Source organism: Mixophyes fleayi, chromosome 6 (assembly GCF_038048845.1).
Source record: "Mixophyes fleayi isolate aMixFle1 chromosome 6, aMixFle1.hap1, whole genome shotgun sequence".
Taxonomy (NCBI): domain Eukaryota; kingdom Metazoa; phylum Chordata; class Amphibia; order Anura; family Limnodynastidae; genus Mixophyes; species Mixophyes fleayi.
The window spans coordinates 187,121,815-187,147,559 of NC_134407.1; the positions used below are offsets into that span (position 1 = coordinate 187,121,815).

Here is a 25,745-nt window from a genome sequence, read left to right on the forward strand (position 1 = left end):
TTTCACTGTAACTCTTGTCGGCAGTTACAGCATCGGAAATTAGTACACAACCCAAAGAAAACAAAACACGGAACTTACATTCACTCTGCGTTCCTTGATAAATCAGGCCCCTGTTATTTTATCAAGCACCTTAGTGATCCACATACCAAAGAGATCTTTTACAATACAAACAGGCAACTACTGAGAATATGATTATACTAATTATTCATCACGTACATTGATCCCAATGCCAGTGTGCCTACATACTCACTGTGGCTGGATCACTTATAAATAACTTATTGTATAAATGTATTTAAATTATTAGCGCAGTGCGCCAATTTATATCATTGCAAATGTACTGATTTTTGATACTGTGTATTAGAAATGTACTGATTTCTGAGGTATTGATTTCTGAGAGAGTATGTCATGTTTGGGTTTTGTAACTTTTCTATAGGAAATCCCAAATAAACATATGTGTGGAGAGGATGTGTTTTTGAAACTGTCTGGAGACAGGCAATCTCATGTTAATTAGACCTTTACATCGCTCAGTGACCAACACGTCTGCTGAGCCTTTAAGCACAGGAAGGGTAATTAGACTTGCTGGTAGACTTCCTACGTTTGTAAAACTCAGGATGCAAGGGATTACAAATTAATGTGAATTTTGCAAGTTAAATTGCGTTAAAAGCAAGATTAGAGAAAATGTTATATCCTGATGGTAAACATTCAATATAAAATCTCAGATGTTGTGGTGCCGCTAGCAGCAATGTAAAAAGGTGTTAACCCCCTCCAGGCTGATTTATGTGCAGGCTGCAAGAAGCACCTGGATTGGTTAGAGGGGCAGGAGGGTGGATTACTTCCTGCCAGGGTATCTGTGTAAATCTGTATAAAAAGCGGACTGTTTGACCATGTAAAGTGGTAGTATTATTCCATTTGTACCTTCTGAGATCACTAGTACCTCAAACTAGTGTAACTGTTCTTATTAGGATACTTGAGCTAATAAACCATTACTGCTTCAAGATCCCGCTTTTATGCCTATTTACCTGCGGCAATTCCTGTGATTTACAGATTAGACCAATCTAATCCGTTATCCGGCTATTCTGAGGTTGGGCTCCAACATTCCAGTATCAACGCTCTGCCCGCTACCTGCAGCTCTGGCCAGCGTGATAGGCCAGGGGGAACCATTCACACCAACCCTGATCTAAAGGAAGAGGTCAGCCCAGGTGCCCAGCGAGGGCGTACACTAGCAGCGAAAGTTACCTAGAAGGAACCGGTTATAGATGCCAGCAAAGGAGCCTAGTAATGGCAGCAGGCCTCTCCTACTGCGGGTAGAGGGGCACAATTTGGGGTAAAGAAAGGGGATGGTGCAAGGCAAGCCCAGCAGGATCCCCAGCAAAAATGCACAGGTGGGATAGGAGGTCCAACCTGTCACTCTTACATACTATGCTAATACTGATCTGGTTTTATTTTGCATTTAGATGTGGAAATCTGAACAAGCCCGTTATGAAATTTACTGCAACTGACTGTGTACGGTTTCCAAAAATCCAAAAACCACTTAAAATAGTTTGTTTTGAAATTAAAGATACACAATATGTTTATCTTCTAGCTAAGATGGAGCAAATCCAAGACTCTTTTCAAGACCTTGTTGAAGACAAAGAGGGTCATTTAGCCACACCTCCCAACTGTTCTGAGTTAGGCACGACAATCCCGATGTCTGAAGCATATGATACTGCTTACCACATCAATAATTCTCCATGAGACATAACATGGAAACATATCCTGTAAGTAGAGCTCTTCTTCTGAGTAAAGCAAGGCAAAGCCCATGTCTGTTCTCTACAAAAGTTATTGCTCAGATCTATGACAGTGTAGCGTTTAAAGGCACTGCGATGTTCAAATGCAATCACACCAGGATAAGTTGTATGGGAGCTCTCTTTCTAAGGTTGACTCATGTAAAATGTCCCAGAAATGTCAAGGAGACTCCTGAAATAGTGGGTGACCGCCCAGACTCCCAAGAGACTCTGTCAATCTCCCTGAAGCCAGGCCAAAGAAGCGGGGGCCGCGGGACCCAGCGTGATGATGCAATTAGCGGCATTGTGTTCCACCGACCCCTGACATCACGGGATTCCCCTCCATTCTCCCAGACGGAAACTCTGAAAGGTCAGCAACTATGATTAAGAAACTACTTTGCCTCGTAGTATGTCTGAAAACTGCCCTTTTTCTGACTAGTATAAACACCAAAGAAAGAAGATTCTGATGCAGGTCACAGCGCTTAGCAGAGCAGTGTGGTGTTTGTATGGGTCTCCCCGTTTTTGCGTGGGTTTCCTCCGGGTGCTCCTGTTTTCTCCCACACTCCAAAAACATACTAGTAGGTTAATTGGCTGCTATCAAAATAGACCCTAGTCTCTCTCTCTCTCTGTATGTTTGGGAATTTAGACTGTGGGCTCCAATGTGGCAGGGACTGATGTGAATGAGTTCTCTGTACAGCGCTGCGGAATCATTGGCACTATATAAATAAATGGCGATGATGATGTCATCAATGGAAGCTTAGGGTTTATACCGTTTTTAGCTAGGAGATCAGAGTTCAATACATACAAGCACTTGTAAAACCTTTGAAAAACTTTGCATCTTAGTGGACCGTAAGTTGTCTGAATCATATTATTGTGAATTGCTAGGCAATCATTATATGTAAATGACCACTCTCAGCTAAGAAATTAATACATAGTGTAGATAAATGTCTGAGTGAGTTTATACTATTTTGTTTCCGCATTTTAATGTGAGCAATGGGGGGTGAAAACGCTGCGGAAACAACATGCTACTTACTATACAATGAATTTAAAACAATAACATCATACGTTTCCCCTCCAGAAAATACAACGTGGATATACACACTAATGAAGCACCATTTGTAGGCAATAATATTTGTGATCTTAGCAAGAAATTCATAATCCCATAAACTTATTACCGCAGTCTGTGTGTGACCTACATATGATTAGGATGAAACAAAAAGAGTTACAAGTATCAAAGAAATTGTGATAATTATTAATACTTGCAACAGTACAAATGCAAGTATGCACTGACGGAAATGTGCATGCTGGAACTTGTAGTCCTACAAGCACCTTATAGGGCCACAAATGGAAGCATTAGTTTTACATCCGGTTTCATTATACGGTTTAACCTACATCGAATACAGTTTAGGTGTTTGCAAACCACAATACATCACATGCAGTGTGAAACACAACGCCTGCATTTGTAAAACGCCACCTAGGCCATTATCCATTATTTTAGCATCTCACCCCATATTTTGTTCAGTACACCTGCCAGCAAAAACAACAATCCTTTTTAATTACTGGTAGAATACACATTTCCTTTACACAGTATGTTGAGATCATTGAGCAGTGTGGAGAGGAAGAAGCCCTGGTAAACGCCACAGGTTGAATCCATGTGAGTCGCAGCATTTATCACATTGTAGCAGGCCGGCTATGAGCTGATAATCCTGTACGTATACTCAGGGACTTCATTCAGTCTGTGTGTTGTAAGAACCAGATACTATGGGAAAATAACTAGGTTTTATTACGGCCAAATGCTAGCACAGTGGTGAGGGAAAATGCATTGTCACTTCTATCTAGCCTCATGGGACACGGATGCTGCTTTTAGTCCCACCACAAGATGGCAACAGGACTAATGTACTCTGGGTTTACTTGTAAGATTTTCGTGTTACACTCAGAGAAAGCTAACGTCTCCCTACTCTTGAAGGAGACTAGGTAAGAGTCCTATTTAACAGCATTTACAGAGCGATAGCTGCAGATATTATCAGTTGAAGAGTGGCCCTTCCTCATTGCAGGACGGACTTCTGTGGTGCTGTAGGTCAGAATTAGGAACTCTAGGCCTGAGGACCTTGCCAGAAACTAGGTATGTGGTAGGGAGCAAAGTGGGAAATGTGAAGAAAAATAGGCTTAGAATGTAAAAAATGTAATTCCTGAAGAACAATCGTAGCTTCAGGAATTAATTCAGTGCCTCACATACGAACTTGAAAGCGGACCTGTCACCTCACTCACAGAGTTCTTCATAGGCTGAATTCAAATGATAACATAGGCAAACTGAGGGGAGGGGGTTTTCTAGTGTCTACAAACCCCCCTCCAAGCCTGGGGCACTGTATAATTGAGGTGGCTGGACCCTGTCCCGGCTCTGCTTGAAAAGGGATAGCTGTGTGCACCTAACAGTAGTACACGCAGCATTGCCCGTGTATATGATGTTGATAGGAAGAGTTGGAGAGCAGCCAAGCACTGACTAAAATTATAGCCACGCCCCCATGCATACTGGTCACGTCCACTGGCGGTGTGGCATGGAAACCCCTCTCAACAAATCCTGAGTTTGTCCCTGGATAATGGCATCAGCCCACAAATCTCTGACTCATAGATAGGTACATGCAGACCCGCCAGGAGAAATTTTGGGCCCGGTACAGCAACTTCTCCCTTCCATAGCCGCCGAAGGGGGCATTACCCCACCAGGTTGGCGGCTCCACTACAGAGGAAGGTCTCTGGCACTTTGCAAATGCTCCCCTGGGTACACATTAAAAGGAATATCCTTACATTTCGGCAAATGTTATGATCCTGAGGAGCCGTAGGGACTCCATAATAAAACATGACACAGCGCAGTGACATACAATATCTCCGGCATATAATATACTTACTGCTGAATCAGTATCCGCACCAGGTTAGTGTGACCACAGGTGGCTGCGGCGTGGAGAGGAGTCCAGAGCTCATTGTCGGTCACATTAACATTAGCACCGTGTGATAGCAGCAACTTGAGAAGATCTTCATAGTTATCAATGCAACACTGAGGGGACAGAGAGACAAGACTAAGTGACGGAGGAAAGACAATGACTGAATATACAGATTTCCTACAGGATTATAATTCTAGTCACCACTTGTGTCATATTCCCCTCGTCAAGAGTAACCCATCACAAATACCTGTTACTCTACACCAGTGTTGGCTAACCTGTGACACTCCAGGTGTTGTGAAACTACAAGTCCCAGCATGCTTTGCCAATATATAGCAGCTTATTGCTGGAAGGGTTTGCTGGGACTTGTAGTTTCACAACACCTGGAGTGTCACAGGTTAGACAACACTGCTCTACAGAATGTAGTCACATGTTTTATGACAGCACGAACCCCAGTGTGATGGTGGTACCAATTTCAAAACAAATTGGTGCCCCGCAAAATTCATTTTCATTTAGATGCCAATTAAAACATAATCAAACAATCAATTTAAAAAGATATTTAGTTAAAATGATATAAAGGTGTGTGTGTGTTTTTCTGATTACAATACACTAAACAACGTAATGTCATACAAGTAGGTGTGACTTGTTTACTATGTTCATATGAAGAAACAGCTTGTTTTAGCACAATAAGTGGTTCTTAGCTTAATGGGAAAAAAAAAAGTTTCAAATTATCCACTATTAAAAACATTTCATTGGGAGCAGGGAAAGTTCTAGTTGAGCTCCTTCTGAAGCTATTTGCTAACCCTTGTACAATATGATGGAGGGTACAGGATCAGACAGACAAACAGTGGGTGGCACACAATGCCGTCCTTGATGCAGAGATCTGTGTAGGGCGCTAGGAATGTACAGGCTCTGAAGTTCTTTCCCATTGCAAAGACTGGCATTGGTTTGGTTTAACCCCTCCTCTACCAGAGGTCCAAGTAATGGAGCATATCCAGTGCTTTAATAAACACTCAGTGCAGGCAGAGACCAAGATAATGCTCTTTTAAGAAAAACCTTAAAACAAATGGTTGACAAGTGTTAGTTGAACAGCATATATGTCCTCATACCTGATGTAGAGCTGTCAAACCATCTTCATTACTCAGGTTGGGGTCAACTTTACTCTGAAGTAACGAGAGGACTGCAGAAGAGACAAGAGACAGAAAGGAATAATTAGAAACAAAGGTGCATATAATATATATATATATATATATATATATATATATATATATATATATATTAATATATATATATCAGAGCCGTAACTTAGAATTCTAGCGCCTGGGGCAAGAAAGAGAAAAGCTGCCCCTCTAGCCCTCAATTTTAACTAAACTAACCTAAAATATTCCTAAATTGCGCCCCCCCTTCAGCGTTGCACCCGGGGCGGTCGCCCCTGTCGCACAGCCCTAGTTACAGCCCATATATATATATATACACACACACACACACACACACACACAGTTATGAACAAAAATTTTGAGAATGACACAAGTATTGGTTTTCACAAAGTTTGCTGCTTCAGTGTTTTTAGGCCTTTTTGTCAGATGTTGCTATGTTATACTGAAGTAACATTACAAGTATTTCATAAGTGTCAAATGCTTTTATTGACAATTACATTAGGTTTATGCAAAGAGTCAATATTTGCAGTGTTGACCCTTCTTTTTGAAGATCTCTGCAATTCGCCCTGGCATGATGTCAATCTGGGCCACATACTGACTGATGGCCGCCCATTCTTGCCTAATCAATGCTTGGAGTTTGACAGAATTTGTGGGTTTTTGTCCTCCCACCTCCTGAGGATTGACCACAAGTTCTCAATGGGATTAAGGTCTGGGGAGTTTCTTGGCCATGGACCCAAAATTTCAATTTTTTGATCCCCGAGCCACTTAGTTATCACTTTTGCCTTATGGCAAATTGCTCCATCATGCTGGAAATTGTTCGTCACCAAACTGTTCTTGGATGGTTGGGAGAAGTTGCTATTAGAGGATGTTTTGGTACCATTCTTTATTTATGGCTCTGTTCTTAGGCAAAATTGTGAGTGAACCCACTCCCTTAGCTGAGAAGCAACCACACACATGAATGGTCTCAGGATGCTTTACTGTTAGCATGACAGAAGACTGATGGTAGCGCTCATCTTTCCTTCTCCAGACAAGCGTTTTTCCAAATGCCCCAAACAATCTGAAAGGGGATTCATCAGAGAAAATGACTTTACCCCAGTCCTCAGCAGTCCAATCCCTGTACCGTTTGCAGAATATCAGTCTGTCCCTGATGTTTTTCCTGGACAGAAGTGGCTTCTTTTCTGGCCTTCTTGACACCAGGCCATCCTCCAAAAGTCTTCACCTCACTGTGCGTGCAGATGCACTCACACCTGCCTGCTGCCATACCTGAGCAAGCTCTGCACTGGTGGTGCCCCAATCCCGCAGCTCAATCAACTTTAAGAGACGGTTCTGGCGCTTGCTGGACATTCTTGGGCACCCTGAAGCCTTCTTCACAACTCTTGCCTTGAAGTTCTTGATGGTCCGATAAATGGTTGATTTAGGTGCAATCTTACTAGCAGCAATATCCTTGCCTGTGAATCCCTTTTTGTGCAAAGCAACGATTACTGCATGTGTTTCCTTGAAGGTAACCGTGGTTAACAGAGGGAGAACAATAATTTCATGCACCACCCTCCTTTTAAAGCTTCCAGTCTGTTATTCTAACTCAATCAGCATGACAGAGTGATCTCCAGCCTTGTCCTTGTCAACACTCTCACCTGTGTTAACGAGAGAATCACTAACCTGATGTCAGCTGGTCCTTATGTGGCAGGGATGAAATGCAGTGGAAATGTTATTTTTGGGATAAAGTTCATTGTCATGGCAAAGAGGGACTTGCAATTCATCTGATCACTCTTCATGACATTCTGGAGTATATGTAAACTGTCAAAATTGCCATTATAAAAACTGAGGCAGCAGACTTTGTGAAAAATAATATTTATGTAATTCTCAAAATTTTAGGCATTGACTGTATGTATGTGTAATTATATATTTATATGTAATACATATATATATATATATATATATATATACACATACACATTTGTATATTACATATACATACAGTCATGGTCTATAGTTTTGAGAAAGACACAAATGACTGGCGTGCATACCCTAGTCTACCATATACCCCAGTAGTTATCAAATACATTTTGTCTTTTTACAAAATCAACAAGCCCCTTCGTGCACTTCAGAGATCATATGTACTTGTATATTTTAGTTGCAATCAATGAGATATCCATTAAATTCTAGGTCACCAGTTACACATTGATCGATTCCTACTTTATTTAATACGGCATTCAATTAAAGTGTGTGATTGATTGTTGAGGCAGCAGCTACTTGTAGAGCAGTCGAAGCTTTCTGAGAGGTCAAACCGGGCTTCCCAGCCACAAGCTCTCTCTTGTATGTTCATTCTTATTTTATAACTTGTTAAATTCTTTATTAACAACTATACAGAATCTTCGTATAGTTATAATGTTCTTTCTCGTAATTTTATAGATTTCTTGAACCGGTTTTTAACCAAGAGCAGTGGCTTATAATACCTGTAGACTATCCACACCCTGTATTTTCATAAATGAGCACAATACATAAGAATGTTGAAATATGCACGCTGTCTATTGGCAACAGACAAAAATAATAACCCACATATCTTGCATATGTATGCAAGACTTCTTTTACAGTTGTTCTCCACTTTTAGATAACTTTTCCCCTTTTGCTATAACTCATTTAGCCTTTCATTCATACCCCAATCTGACACTTTGGAGTGGAGACGTCATTCAGAGCTGGTAGGCCGATAGCCATTTACCCAGCATGGATAGAAGTGTGTGTGGCTTCAGTTGTCTGTAATGGAATGGGAGGTAATACTCATGGTCCATAGCTAGAAATGTCAATTTTGGAGTCGTCATTTAGATAATGACACTACCCGCCTGCACTTTGTTTTGTTAAGTCCAACATGAAACCTTCTGCAAAAGAAAATGTTAATATTGTACCAAGCGACAATCAACCCCATAACTTTTAGCAGTCTAAGGAGGTAGTAACCTCTCTGGTCCAGCACACATTGAATTGAGGTAAAAGTTGTCTTAACAATTGCTCAACACATTTTGACTGGATTATAACCATTTGACTGACCCCCCACCAGTAAGCAAACTAAGCTTAATAATCTGCAGGACACAGAAATTTGGGATGTCTTATTATTATTATTAACTTTTATTTACAGGGCACCACATGAGGTCCGCATCGCCGTACAGAGGGCAAACATCGTCGTATAACAGTATAATGCACTAAACAAATAACATTACAACTCTCAACACAGCTACTGGGGTGCAAGAGATATATTCTGATCGCAGGCTGAAACCTGTGCCCATTAGCGTGGGTGGAACTAACAGGTTTAGAGCCACTGAAAGGGGGGCAAAGACCATGGAGGAGTGGAGTCAATGGACAGAGAGCCCAAGGAGGAGGTGCGCAGTGCAGCTGGTGAGCAAAGGTTATAGATGATGAGAACAGGAGGGAAGAGGGCCCTGCTCACTAGAGCTTACAATCTAAAGAGAAAGGGGTAGACAAACGGTTGACACATGGGGGTGAGCCAATGTAAGGGGATCTGAGGGCAAGAAGCAAGATAGGGAGAGATGGAGGATAAAAGTGGGTGCGGTATATGGTGAAATAGTTAGGTGGAGGTCTGGTAGGCTTTTATAAACAGGTGGGTTTTCAATGACCATTCGAAGCTATACAGACTAGGGGACAGTCTATGTATGAACAGAACATATTTTTGTAAAGAGAGATGTGTAGTGGTATAGTGTATCTCAAAACAAACTTTGCTTGTACATGAGCTCCATTTTTAATTCTGAAATATTCTTCAAAAATGTAGGCGTGCTTTTAAAGTATTTTTTTCAACACCACTCAATTGAATTGAGCCCTACGAACTTTGATGGAGACTTGAAAAAGTGCTTCAATTTGACTGGGGCTCTCCTCAACATTACATCTGTACGTATCCCTGTGCGGTAAAAGAAAGAGGGGGCACACGACCACATTAGTGTAACACACCTTAGCATCATAAATTGTCTGGACATTGCAGAACCCTAAAGATCATTTGGCTGCATTCCCTGTTTAGCAAATAATTTTTTCCCCTGCAAGAGTACTTGATCTTCCTACTTCCTTAGCATTGGTGGAGATCAGACCTTGGCCTATAATAATAATGCATTTCCAGAGGCATTTCCAAATACAAGAATGTGGGCAGGCTTTTATTCCCACAGTGCCTCTGTCATTACCCTCCTCATTAAATTATTTGGCACTGCTTCTTACAGTGACTGTGGGAGGAGGCACATAGGTCTGTATATGACATTATCTATTTGTTTCTGTTTTTCAGAGAATTCTGTATAACGAGATTCCAGGTTAAGTATCCGGTCTCTATATAACTAACTGTCCATGTTACTGTCATGCAAGAAGTAATGTATTTTTAATAAGTTTGTTCAAGGAGGACATCATGTTTAACTCCTGAAGTGCCAATGTTGATTTATTTTTGCTTTTATGTTCCATCTGATGGCTTTTCATGCACATTTACATTATCTTTTATCAGGCAGTGCTCACAGTGCCAGTCCCATACACGCATTTATAATGGTAAGATTGGTTCCTCTTTTAGATAAACCAGAAATAGATAAGCAGATATCCTAATTACATCAAACTTCCTCTCCAGAGTTGAGGTTATTAGTAAGCGTGGGATCACACAGGGAACACTAGCGTTTACAAGTTCATTAACCCTCAGGATTTCTAACCAATGAAATGCAAATGACAAAATCCTGAAATCCTCAAAATGTTTGCAGAGGGAAAGTGTTACCACCCCCCACCATCCACACACACACACACACCTAATTCTTTTAAACAGAAATCTGGTACTGAGCTCTCTCAAACCCGCCTGCTCCGGTTCCTAACAAGCCTGCATAACAAGCCTCACCAAGGTTTATTGGGACAAATATAGTCAGGTGTCCTTGTGCTTCTTTAACCCCTTCCGTGTCCTGGTGTGGGATGCAGTGAAGTGTTATATGTCTGAGTGACCCACCCCAGCCACCTTTGTATAGCGCAGGCCTTGTAAGCCACACCTTGACGTTTACACTTCATCAAAAGCTTATTAATTCAGCAATTGTGCCAGGGACAAACTCTCACTGGACTCATATACATACACAGGCAGCCAGTGTAAATAGACTTTATGACGCATATGAACCTAGTAATTATCAGAAATTTTAGGTTACCAACCTTTCTCTATGGCTATCCCTTTTCTATGATTTATACCCCAGCATCATTCAATTAGTCCTACCGTGCAGCTCTAGGCTTGTTACAACAATACCATCCTGTATTCAGACTTTAAAAAGAACTGGCCACTATCGGTAGGGAAAGAGCACCAGACTCTGTTGAATTACTTAAGTGGGTGTTTACCTTATAAATGTGCCTATACCAGTGGATCCCAAACTTTTTCAGTTCCAGGCCCCCTTAGGGTCTCCATAATTTTTTCAAGGCACCCCTAAGCCAAAATAATTACCAAGTAGTCCCCCGCCTTGCTTACCACTGGCCTTGGCCGAGGCACCCCAGGGAGCCTAGGCACACAGTTTGGGAACCATTGGCCTATACCCTCTTGTAAGACACTTAGGTCTTACCTAGGCTAGACGTGGAATTGTGGGAAGACCACCTAGGCCTAGGGCAACAGAACTGCAGGGGCTGCAGACTGCCCCTTAAATTCCAGTTGGTTGATCTGTAATTCAATATTTTAAAATTTTTCCTTTTTTAATTTGCACTTCTGGTGGGGTGGGAAAGTTGGTTTTTTTTAACATTTTTGGTAAAACATATTTATTTTATCCACTTTGGATGTGTTGGAGGTTAAGGCCATAGAGCATAGTGGTGGGAAACAACCCAGCCCTGTGTCAATACCACTCCCATCCGCCTCCGACCATTGGTAAATCCATCTTGTGTACAGCTAAATCTCTTCATTTCCTACACCACCCCCAATTTTATATATAAAACTGCCCACAGTAACACATACGTCCCCACTTTTCATACCTTCCTCCTAAGGGAAAGTATGAAAGGCAGGGGTGGATGGGGCTTGATGGGGTAATAAGTGTCAGAGTGTCACAAATTGTGTCACCACGCACAGAAGATCATTTACAGGTGGAAGCCTTCACACCCTGAATTTATGTAACAAACCATGCAAGAAAATGCGCCTTTACGTGCATATGTTCAGTCAGACGCGTCTGTAAGAGTCGGTGTACAATTCTGTTAGCAGTGAAACCTAATGTCACATTACTCTACCTCCCAAACAATATAATAATGTAATGAAATGTCATATACACGAGTGAGAATACTATCTGGACACTTAACAATAAATGTGAAGGTTGTAGGTGCTCCCACATCTAATTGTGTGACAATTACATGAAACCACTCTTACTGTACTCGGCCTACGCCTGCCTACCCCAGTTCTGTTTATGGACGTATGCTCACCCGTTTGTGGTACGCATGCAAGGTGCGGCAATGCATATCTTACACACAAAAATAAAAAACAAAACATATGTATGTCCCAATATAAATCAGCCCCTCAGTGGTCACTGAGGTTTTCTGGGCTTGTTGGAACGATCAGCATCAAAATGACTCGTCCCTGTCCATATTGCAGGTCTTCAGGGAGAAATGCCTTTACTGCCCGCACTCAAAGGGGGAGATTTAATTGCTAACGGTGTGCTACACAGACAATATCACGATATCCGGCTGCGCACTTTGCCAGCCTTTACGGAAGGAATCTTTGCTTATTTTGTTGAGCAGAGATTCCTGCTCTAACATCTGCACGATGGGTCTCCATGGACGTTCCTCGCGCTGAATTGAATCTCCACCTAGGATGTCTCACATTAACCTGTCGATGGCCCACACATAAATGGAGACTAGACTACTAGGCAATAACCTCTCTCATTTCATCTTTATTTTACTGTTCACCTCAATGAATGGGGTAGGTTTAGGGGCCATGAACTTACATAGAAAACTTGCATTGTGAGGGCCTAAAGACTTACATCTTGTAAAAAGTCCGGTGATGCCCTTGATGAATTGTGAAATCCGTAATATAACAGAGGACATTTATAAAAACTGTTCCACAGACAACTGTGAAGAAAATGTGGCATTACCATGTGTTACCCATAGCAAATAATCAGACATGTGCATTCATGTTCTTAACTGTACTAGAGAAATTATAGAATCTGATTGGTTGCTACAGACAACAACTTCTTTTCTGCACAGTTACCTGGTGAACAATTTTCATAGATGTTCCTCAATAAAGTTAGTGATAAGAATCAGAGGATATAGAGCAAAAAGGTGAGATGTCATCAATCCAACCATTTAATGTAAAAAAAACAAAAAAACTTTCATTAAATTACCCCGATAAAATCTATAAATAGCAAACATATGAGCACAGTAGTAAATTCTAAAATAATCTTTATTAAAGTAGCACACGATATTGGGCAATCCTCAGGTACCTCACACCATATATTGCCCATCTATTGGGTACTTTCCTCTGCCACTACACACAGATAACAAAGGAACTTTTCTTGTCGGGCTATAACAGTGTTTAGGGGCTACAACTGGGCATCTAAAATACTGAATGCCTCCAGATGGAGCCTTTCTGATGGCCACTGCACTTCTTTACCAGCAGGGGATCTCTAGCTATACTTCAACACTATATTCCCCCCAATAATTCAAACTTTATAACAGCATATGGACTTGCTAAGCTACTCTGAAAACTAACCTTAGTGGACAGTAGTAATGTGCATTATCAGTAAGAACAAGTTGAAGATCCCTAAACTCCTTGATCTTATCACCAACAATATTGATCCCAACATAACCTTAACCCTATAACTCAGATCCCTACACACCTCAATCCTATCTTTCACAGCTTCAATGTCGAGACCTATCAACCCTACCAAACATGGCAATGTCTAGACATATCAACCCTTCCAAACATGGCAATGCCGAGACAGATCAAGCCTACCAAACATGGCAATGCCGAGACCTATCAACCCTACCAAACATGGCAATGTCTAGACATATCAACCCTTCCAAACATGGAAATGCCGAGACAGATCAAGCTTACCAAACATGGCAATGCCGAGACATATCAACCCTTCCAATCATGGCAATGCCGAGACATATCAACCCTACCAAACATGGCAATGCCGAGACAGATCAACCCTACCAAACATGGCAATGCCTAGACAGATCAACCCTACCAAACATGGCAATGCCTAGACAGATTAACCCTTCCAAACATGGCAATGCCGAGACATATCAACCCTACCAAACATGGCAATGCCAAGACATATCAACCCTTCCAAACATGGCAATGCCGAGACATATCAACCCTACCAAACATGGCAATGCCGAGACATATCAACCATTCCAAACATGGCAATGCCGAGACATATCAACCCTACCAAACATGGCAATGCCGAGACATATCAACCCTACCAAACATGGCAATGCCTAGACAGATCAACCCTTCCAAACATGGCAATGCCTAGACAGATCAACCCTTCCAAACATGGCAATGCCGAGACAGATCAACCCTACCAAACATGGCAATGCCTAGACAGATCAACCCTTCCAAACATTGCAATGCCTAGACATATCAACCCTTCCAAACATGGCAATGCTTAGGCATATCAACCCTACCAAACATGGCAATGCCGAGACATGTCAACCCTACCAAACATGGCAATGCCGAGTCATATCAACCCTTCCAAACATGGCAATGCCAAGACATATCAACCCTTCCAAACATGGCAATGCCGAGACAGATCAACCCTACCAAACATGGCAATGCCTAGACAGATCAACCCTTCCAAACATGGCAATGCCGAGACAGATCAACCCTACCAAACATGGCAATGCCTAGACATATCAACCCTTCCAAACATGGCAATGCCTAGACATATCAACCCTACCAAACATGGCAATGCCTAGACATATCAACCCTACCAAACATGGCAATGCCGAGACATATCAACCCTACCAAACATGGCAATGCCGAAACAGATAAACCCTACACAACATGGCAATACCTAGACAGATCAACCCTTCCAAACATGGCAATGCTGAGACATATCAACCCTACCAAACATGGCAATGCCTAGACATATCAACCCTACCAAACATGGCAATGCCGAGACATATCAACCCTTCCAAACATGGCAATGCCGAGACAGATCAACCCTACCAAACATGGCAATGCCGAGACATATCAACCCTACCAAACATGGCAATGCCTAGACATATCAACCCTTCCAAACATGGCAATGCCTAGACATATCAACCCTACCAAACATGGCAATGCTTAGACATATCAACCCTACCAAACATGGCAATGCCGAGACATGTCAACCCTACCAAACATGGCAATGCCGAGACATATCAGCCCTACCAAACATGGCAATGCCGAGACATATCAACCCTACCAAACATGGCAATGCCTAGATATGTCAATGATATTAAACACAGCACTGATCCATGCACACCTAAAGCACCAAAAACACTTACAGCTCTGATCCCTACATATAACAATTCCATTACTGAAAACATTGATCCCTACACAAGTCAATCCTGCCATTTACAGCACTGATCCAGACATACATCACACAATCATCCAGACTACTGGATCCTACACATTTCAATCCTTCTATTCACAGGACTTATTATTATTATTGTAGCTTTGTAAAGCGCCACAGTGCTCCGCAGCGCCGTACAGTAGGGAAAACAATACATATATAAAACAGGAACATACAAGATAAACAATATAAACGCAGACATGAAAACAAAGGGTATGAAGGACTCTGCTCATTAGAGAGCTTACATTCTAAGGGGAAGAGGGCAGAGCTGAAACAAGAGGAGCGAGTGTGGTTCAGAGAGGAGATTGGGGCAGCTTTGAGGGTGCATTAGTGTGAATAGTATTATCAGGTATAAGGTCACCTCTAACAAAGAGATGGATTTTCAAAGAGTGTCTAAAGATTAGAAGGCTTTAACAAAAAAAAGGACAGACACTTTACCCATTATTTGCACTATTAATCACTACACACAGAGCACTAATCACTCAACTCCATAATTTACAGTTACAGCACTGATCCCTATACATCAACCACATCACTCACAGCAGTGATCATACACACCTTAACACCATCACTATTACACCTCTAACCTCTCTCCCAACACTACCACTTTCTCATATACATTATAACACAATGGGTTCATTATATGTAAATATGTCTTTCCTAGTTCTTCTTATCTTGAGTTTCATTCCCCTGAAGCAAGGTTGTCCAGCAATAAAAAAAAAAGCTGATTACTAACTGTTCGGTAAACATCTGCAAGAACCTACAGATAATACTAAACTAAATAAAGCATTCACTGCACCAAAGGGTGGAATTTCAGTGGGGTGTCCTAATATCTGAGCCTTGTCCTGACGATTGCTCCTAATTTCATTTTTGTTTTTTACACATTTCCAAATCAGTCCTGTCCCCTAACGCCACCTTGAAAGGCATAATTTAACACCCTTTTTTTTTTTTTTTTATATTTTACCTATGATAAAGATTAGCCATTTCCCTAATGTTACACTAATATTTCTACATAGGATTAGACAATGTTGGAATAGCTGGTCAGTTTAAGATATGCACACACATTTCAATCTAATTGTTTTCCAGCTAGTCATTAAAGAATCGACATATATCATTATCATCCTCTATTTATATAGCGCCACTAATCGGATAGATTGTCACATATATATGTGTGACAATGTACCCATTACGATCAAATGTACATGGAAAGAGATAGAAGGATAATCCAAATGCATTAGGTGAATAAATGTATACAAAAGACTTCATTTAAAATCTGATTAAAATGATAACATTTAGAAAGATCGGATTGTAATGTGTGTGCCTCAATTGTATAGTGGTTCAAATACCGGCGTACTAGTACTAATGTGTACCTAGGTTGTTAACTGTTGTACGCATCAGGTTTTGCTAAATGTATAACCTTCTGTAAAACCAAATAGAAATATATTAAACATTGATCTCTACAAAACGAAGTCCTGTCACTCACAGAACTGATCCTTTCACACCTCAAATTTTGTATGTAAAGCTGGGAACACACTACAGGTTCTTCAACCAATTATTGTGCCAATCACACGATAAACGACTGTCAGGTCTGATATTGCATTAGTGTCTACACTGCCACGATCATTTTTTATCGTACCAAATCACATTGTATCGTTTGATTTGATTTTAAAAATGGACTAAAAATCACTATCAACAATAGAACGATGTGGAAGTGTGTATGTAGTACTATGTACTCCTGATCACAGTGTAGGCAGCTCTCCATAGAATGTACAGAGCCACGATCGTTTCAGTAGATGGTTATGAGAGATGAAGATCACAGATCTGAAGGTAAGTCGTGCAGGTGTGTACACATGAATGGGCATGTTCATTGGGACTTTCACTCGTTGGTAAAATCATTACAGCAATCAGTATCTTTCTGTAGTGTGTACCCAGGTTTACTGTACTTATTAGTACATATCTCAACCATTCTACATGCCATGCTGGGCACTATGGGGCTGATGCAAAGTGCGCTTGTAGAAAACGTATGAAATTGGCGTATATTTGCGTACCATGTATCGAAGCACGCAACAAGGAAACATTTAAAATGGCATCAGTCACCAGATACGCCAGGTCTTTGTCACATACCGATGTGCGACTAAATTGTAGAGTGGGAACCATAAATACGACCTTGTATTGATGTATTTTATGTTACACATCCACGTGCATCATCTTTTCTCACAAGGTTTTCCTTGTGCTGCTATGTTACACCATCTGTTTCCTTAGGCTTGTTTTTTTTTTTTTTAAATAAGGTACAACTACATACATGGCGGCCTCATTGACAACACTGATTTCATCTGTGCAAGTAATTCTACAATCACGCAACCACTGGTCAACTTCACCATCCTGTGTGTGCGTGTACTGTGCCTTCCTATCATCATCATCATTAGTGGGATCACAGTGGGATCCAGCTAAATCCTCTCCTGATTCCCTGGATCCCTCATGGGTCAAACCACTGTGCGCATGTGCCCTTAGTCGCTCATTTGTCAGCTGCGTTAGGCTGAAGAAGAAAAACTCTTTGAAGAGGAGCAACCAGAGCAGGCCCAGCATGGTAAATAAGGGCAGTAATTCATCATGTGTCGCTGAAATTTACCTCCCCTCTATCATAAACAGACCCCACAGTGCGGATCTCTACAGACCTCTAGTTTACCTTTACAAACAGACATTAACCTAACCCACACAGCATAGATCCATACACACCTCAGCACTATAATTCACAATAATGGTGAGATTATACATCAGATCCTTAAATAATTGATCCCTACCACATGACACTAACATAACGCATAACCCTTGCACGATTCAAGTCACAGAACTGATGTCTTTACTTCGCACTATGGGGCTGTACAGAGCTGGCTTCAAAGTGGCAGGATTTTACTTTAGAACACGGAATACGAACATATATCTGCCCACATTCAGAGCGTACACATCTCTAGATGCTCAGCATCCGCAGCATATGTACCTGGTTTACAATAAATCATCACCATTAGTGAGTATTTGCACTTACCCTCTAGTAGGTGCAAAAGATACACCTCCTAACAGGCTTATGCCTTTTGCGTGTATCGACAGGCCTGCATGAGCCGTAGTTACATAAACACGCCTTTATTGTACTCAGCCACATTAGAGCGCCCCTTCCCTCCCCTGTCCCGTCTCTCCAGGTGCAGGCAGGTGTGAGTGCAATAATCGCGCACTGCTGCATAGACACATAGGTATCATCATCATCTATTTATTTATATATATAGCGCCACTAATTCCGCAGCGCTGTACAGAGAACTCACTCACATCAGTCCCTGCCCCATTGGAGCTTACAGTCTAAATCCCCAACATACACACACAGACCAAGAGACTAAAGGGCAATTTAATAGCAGCTAATTAACCTACCAATATGTTTTTGAAGTGTGGGAGGAAACTGAAGCACCCGGAGGAAACCCACGCAAACACAGGGAGAACATACAAACTCCACACAGATAAGGCCATGGTCGGGAATTGAACTCATGATCCCAGTGCTGTGAGGCAGAAGTGCTAAGCACTGAGCCACCGTGCTGCCCAAATTTCTCAGCACACAGAGAGCGATTTCACACAGTATAAGCAACGCAAACTGGTATATGTCCAGCTCCGCACAAGCTCCTTTAGCTTTCTCTTTATACATGCCATGCACACCACCCCAAGGTAGGCTTCCTAATTACCACTTGGCACACGCCTCATCTTCTGTCTTGCTGTGCCCTGTTTTCCCAACATATTAACTTAACATCCCTGCACAATTGTGTTTACCTTCCTCTGGGTCATTCCTGAAACAGGCCTCGTGCAGGGTGACGCGGGAAGGAAAGGACACTCGTTTGCTCCTGGTGGGTGTCTTCCTTCTGGTTTTCTGCTGTCGTCGCCTCCTGTTCTCTTCTTCTCTCTCGCTCTGCGCCCACCGCTTCAGCTGTTGCTCTCGCCTTTTCTTCGCTGCACGTAGCCTCTCTAAAGTGGAGGCTTTCTCCAACAGCTGGAGCTCTGCCAGCAGGTCCATTGGTTTGGTGGACATATTTCACTGTCAGAATAGCAGTAATTCCTCTCTTATAGTAATGGGTGGACACCTTGACATATCTGTAGAAAAAAGAACACAATAGTGAAATCCATATTGTAGATGGAGACTGAAGTACCACTGCTTGTTCAGCCTGGTGTCTGGTTAATCTGAAATGCAGATTGGTACTGACATCTAGCATTGCAACATGACCTAATTGCTAGCGATGTGTTTAATCTCTGCTCATACAGCTGTGTAACACATCCTGTATGGTAAAATAGACAGTCGTCAAACCAGAGCAGGAAAGACAGGTGCAAACTGGGCAATGATGTGACTTCCTGCGCTGACAAGCGACACGCTGCTTGGAAGATGAACAATCACCAGGCAGCGGAAAAACGATATAGAAGTTTTAGTGACAAACAATCTAAAATAGTATAAATGACAGATGGGTCTGTTGCTGTGTGAAAACCCTTTACACAAATTGACAAATATTGTAAATTTCACACCGATTAGATAAATACACAATGCAGATATGGCAGGGAGAATATATTTTTTTAAAATCCCTTAAATTTACAAAGCCCGCTGCCTAAGACAGCTGCTCCAGAATAAACACAACATGGAAGGGGAAGCTATAGAAATACAATTAACAGCCTACCCCAAGTGATAGTGACAGAAAAGAACAATCACAGAGGGGGCTACTTATCCACTGTCAATAGCAATAAAATAGCTGAAATTGGTTCTTCCTCAAATAAAGATAGATTTGAGAACTTTATAGGTCAGACCGTGATGGCTTCTCTCCTGGGCACTCTGATGCCAATTCTCTGCCCAAAACAATATAGAAATGTGGCTGAACAGCGATACCTCTCAATTTCATATATAATCTAGCCCTATCATTCATTGTAGATACATTATAACAGATACATAGTGTAAGTATGTACAAATGCATTCAGAATATATATATATATATATATATATATATATATATATATATATACATACACATAGGTGACAACTTTTGTCCCTGGAAATATTTGTCTCTAGAAATGTCCCTATTTCTTGGATCCTCAATATTTATTCTTAGTCCCTGGACTTTATCAATTTCAATGTAATGAAGTGGAACATTTAAGATGCACATTATTGCATTAGAATGATGTTCAATAAGAGCTTGATGTGCGATCATGCACCTGCTGAATAGCAAAGTGCCCCTGGAATATTAACTGAAAATGGAATTAATTAAACAGGTAAAAAAAGATACATTGCAAAATTAAAACATAATAGCACCCAATACAACACATATTTCACAAGATCTACTCAATAGCTATCTCAGTCCTATAGTAGGATGGCTATGTACGGGTAAGTGCTATGTCAGCAAATGTGAAGACTACATATACTTTATATATATATATATATATATATATATATATATATATATATATATATATATATATATACACATAGATACACCTGACAAGTCACCCTGGATGACTAGTGCACGTGCTCATTCACACACGATATGCAGAAGGATGTCCAGGTATTATGTGTCCATTATGGAGGAAGCATCCCCTACACACAGTGCTGTCATTCAAGCTTTATATACCTGTACATAAAAAATATATATAATTCCCAAAAATGTTTTATATAATAGGAATGCTTTCCACCTTACTAGTATTAGATTACACTTTTATTATTAATATATTTTTACACATTCTAAAAAAATGTAAGATCATTTTACATATGCAATATATACATTGTGGTTATTTATATCTGATATACACCAACAAATCATCTTTACATATCCCATCACATAAACTGTAATATACCTGTATATGAATCACTGCTCTCAGACCAGCACACAGCTTTCAGGGACCAGCAGTCAATGCTCAGGACGCATTAACAAATCTCAGGGACCAGCAGACATCAGTGGAGGGTCCAGTAAGAAATAGAAATTGTGATCCGACTGACAGCATTGAGGGACTGATGCAGAGACTGCTCAGGGACCGGCGTAGACACACTGCTGGGACCAGTACACTGTGCTAGCAGCTCTGCAGAGTGAAGAGAAGAGGCGTCTGCTGCAGCCTGACAACCTAAAGAGGAGGGGGAGAGAGAGCAGACTGAGACAGTCTCATTATACAACTCCGCCTACAGCACAGCCTAGCACTGCTAAATGCACACACCACAAACAGCGTATAATACAGATACACACTGCTCTAACACTCCATATGTGTGTATATACACTGCTCTGTTTATTTATTACCTATACACACACACTGCTCTGTGCATATATTACAGATCACACACTGCTCTGTGCATATATTACAGATCACACACTTCTCTGTATCTAATACAGATATACACACTGCATACAAGCCTGCCATCAGAAACTGGGCCCCAGTACTAATTAATCTGTCACCCTTCCCCCCCTCACCATACATGCCTATTCCTTTTTCAACATACATGCGCCCCCTCCCTCATCATAGTACATGCCTCCCCCACTCTCTCAGCACAGCAAATGTAACCCCTCTCCCCAGTGTTGGACTTGGGCATGACGGGCCCATCGGGGGAATGCAATTATAGGGGTCCATGACATAGGGATTTGCGGCGGTGCTGTAGGTGCATGGCCAGCCACAACAGAGGATGTGGCCAGCCACCAGTGAGTGTGTCCGGGAGAATCCAGACTTTCCAGGAATCATCCCAGAATCTCGAGAGAGCAGAGCAACCTCCTGGATCCCTGACAGATTGGTAAATTACATGGAGAGGTGGGTCTTAGTGACACAATTTTCCGAGCCCCGCCCCCATCATGCCCACCTGCCCCTGGACCTCCCGAAACCCAAAACAAAAAAGTATGGTAAGTATGAGTAAATGTCCCCCTCTTCCCCCCCATCCTATCACAGTAAATGTACCCCTCTGCCCCATCCCATTACAGTAAATGTTCCCCTCTCTCTCCATCTCATCACAGTAATTGTCCCCCTCTCCCTCTATCCGATAACAGTAAATGTTCCCTTCTCCCCCTCATCTCATCACCGTAAATGTCCCACCCATCCTATAACAGTATATGTTCCCCTCTCCCCCCATCTTATCACAGTAAATGTTCTCCCTCTCTCCCCCATCCCATCAGAGTAAATGTTCCCCTCTCCCTTCATCCCATCACAGTAAATGTCCCCCTCTCTCCCCATCCCATTACAGTAAATGTTATTCTCCCCCCCCCATACCATCACAGTACATGTTACCCTCCCCCCAGCCCTTCACAGTAAATGTTCCCCTCTCTCCCCCATCCTATCACGGTAAATGTCCCTCTCCCCCATCCCATTACAGTAAATGTCCCCCCATCCTATCACAGTATATGTTCCCCTCTCCCCCATCAAAGTAAATGTTCCCCTCCCCCCATCCTATCACAGTAAATATTCCCCTCTCCCCTCCATCCCATCACAGTAAATGTTCCCCCCTCTCCTCCATGTCCCTCTTTCCCCTCCTCCCAGTCACAGTAAATGTCCCTCTCTCCCCTCCTCCCAATCACAGTAAATGTTTCCCTCTCCCCCCATCCCAGTAGATGTCCTCCTCCACTCCATTCCATCACAGTAAATATTCCCCTCTCTCCCCATCCCATCCCATCACAGTAAATGTCCCTCTCTCCCCTCCTCCCAATCACAGTAAATGTCCCCCTCTCCCCTCCATCCCATCCCAGTAAATGTCCCCCCCTCCCCTCCATCCCATCCCAGTAAATGTCCCCCTCTCCCCTCCATCACATCACAGTAAATGTCCCTCTCTTGCCTCCTCCCAATCACAGTAAATGTTCCCCTCTCCTATCTCTCCTTCCCCTCCCCTATCAAATGAATGCCCAATTAATCTACCTTCTCCTCCGCGATGCGGCAGCTTCCGGTCACTAATGGACTGGTAGCGCGCCACATCGCGATGACGTCACCGCACTGCACACTCCCAACCTGTGAGAGCCTGGGAGCCGCCGCATCGCGGAGAAGGGGGCCGGTCGGTCAGACTAAAGATCCTCGCTTAAGTGTATAATATAGATCCACATACAGCAGCTATGTGTATAACACAGATACACACACTGCTCCCTGAATATATTATAGATACACACACTGCTCTGTGTCATATTTGCCTACACTCCGGGAGACTCATGATTTCAGGAGGTTCTCCTGGACCACCAGGAAAGCCGGCCTTTCTCTTGGATACCACTTACTTCCCAGTGAACTGAACAAGGGCCTCAATGATGCGATTTGACGCAAAAAATCAATTTTGTCTCCAGCCTCTGCGCCGTGATGACAAGATGATCCAGGTTTACGTCAGGTATATGTACACCCGCGTACACATACATCCAAACAGTAGTCGCAATAGTCAATGCAGGAGATTATAAGTGGATGAAATAACGTTTTTTCAATGTCTTGTGTAAGAAATGTACATATTCTGAAGATGTTTCGTCGAGCTTGAAGGGTGGGATTTATTGTCATGTTGTAAACAGAAATATAGATGTCAGGTAAGTAGTAGCTTTTGTTGGTTGGTGGAATGACTATAAGAACGCTATTGGTTGATGTCTTCACCTCGAGCACCCCATTAACTGTGCATGCACATCATAAAGTACATCGTACATAACGAAACAAAACAAGTTTCGTTTTGGAAAAACGGACACACAAACATTCAGCAAACACAGGTCAACTCTGATGGTGAAAAATACAAATAAATTTGTGAGTTAAACATAGAGGCGACACTGAAACCCAAACATATTAGTTTTCAGGGGAAGTGTTATATTATACAGAAGAGCAGACAGCGTTGTGGTACTACCACTGGGAGAGCAGGTTAATCAAACAAAATCAACAGTCAACAAATGATTTGATAGGTGAATGGTCAACAATATCACATGCAGCAGAAGAATCGCAGAGGATTAGAAATTAGTAGTGGTCTAGAGTTAGCAGTGAGCAAATCATTGACCACCTTATTCAATTCAACCTCTGTGGAGTGTGGGGAACGAAAGCCCAAATAAAGGGTGTTCATTAGGTTGTGAGGAGAAGAAGCATGTGAGTTGAGTGTTGGCAAGCCAGTCAAGAAGAAGCGTAGATGGACATGAGAGTTGAGGAGTAGGACGGTAATCTGAGAGAAAATTTGGGTCAGATTTTGTTTTCTGAATAGCAGGAATTAACAAATGCTTAATAATAATGATGGAAATATACCTGTGTAGAGGGAGATATTGCAGATGTTAATTAAGGCTGGGATGAGACAGTGACAATGTATGAGAGATTTAGTGGACAAGTAGTAGAGAGGGAAGAGGGGAAGACGCTTCATCTTTTTTTGTTGGATCAAATGAAGAGAAGGTGCCAAATTGTGTGAGAAGAAGATACCATTTCATATTGGCTCTTTTCAATCTTGTCCTTGAACTGGAAAGCAAGATATTGGCAGTGACGGTGATTGGATGGGTTGGTGTTGGAGTGTTGAGAAGAGATTTTAATTTTTTAATTTTTTTTTTTTAAATCTGTTAATTTTCGACAACAGCAGTCAAATAAAGTAAGAAACAATTATCTGCAAAGAAAATAAAAATTACAATATCACATACATGTTATGAAAATAAGAGTTGAGCATAAACATGTGTTGGTGGGTATCTATAGATAGTATATGATCTGGTCCAGTGAAAATAGGTACTATAATGAGATGCAATAGACTGGATTCTACCAGATAACGTCAAATACTTAATCTAACCCCAGAGTCTGGTCCAGGAAAGATTTCGAAATAGAGTCTTTTGTGGTTAGAACACTTAGAAGATGAAAGATTGGAAATATATTTGGTTGACAATGTCCAGACCATTTATTTCAGAACGATAAATAGCAGCATACTTGAGAGGAAGTAACTGGAGGTACAAGACTCTCCTAAATGACATTCTAATTTGCTGAAGGATTTTTACAGTCAGCGAGTTTTCTTTGTGTGCCAAGGATGAGGTTGTGGTTAGCGCTGTAGAAGACAATTGATCTTGGACAATTTCTAAGGTAGTAAGATGTGGGACTGACTGATCAGAACTGGAGAATGTATACTTTTGGGTGAAAAGTTATTGCAGATTTGTGGAATGTTATTGCAAATTAATAGAACTGAGATTTCTGGGGGTATGAAGAGACTTGGTTAATTTAGAACACAAAGGGGTGAAAGTGGTGGAGTAGAGATTGCAACCCCATGCGGACATGCCCCCTTTGCGGCAGCACACAACTCTTATCATAATTGTTTATGGAAGGGGCCCCAAAAACCTGCTGTTCTGGGGCCCCAAATTTCTCTTAGCGGCTCTACTGATGTAGCAGTGTCCTATGTGTATATAGTGTGACTTG

General features: G+C 41.8%; 1 protein-coding gene across 2 annotated transcripts in view; it reads right to left on the minus strand.

Annotated features, from left to right (window-relative positions):
• PPP1R16B (protein phosphatase 1 regulatory subunit 16B) overlaps positions 1 to 21,529 on the minus strand; it is a 35,293-nt gene extending 13,764 nt beyond the window's left edge. Inside the window, exons 1-4 of one of the 2 annotated variants that reach the window (XM_075177583.1) lie at positions 21,249 to 21,529; positions 19,194 to 19,511; positions 5,806 to 5,876; positions 4,667 to 4,812 (exon numbers count right to left, since the gene is read on the minus strand). In XM_075177583.1, coding sequence (XP_075033684.1) covers positions 4,667 to 4,812; positions 5,806 to 5,876; positions 19,194 to 19,449 — 473 coding nt within the window. In that variant the 5' untranslated portion in view covers positions 19,450 to 19,511; positions 21,249 to 21,529. The remainder of the gene's footprint in view (positions 1 to 4,666; positions 4,813 to 5,805; positions 5,877 to 19,193; positions 19,512 to 21,248) is intronic. The other variant, XM_075177584.1, reaches the window with a different exon arrangement.
• Between the last annotated feature and the right edge of the window lie 4,216 nt (positions 21,530 to 25,745).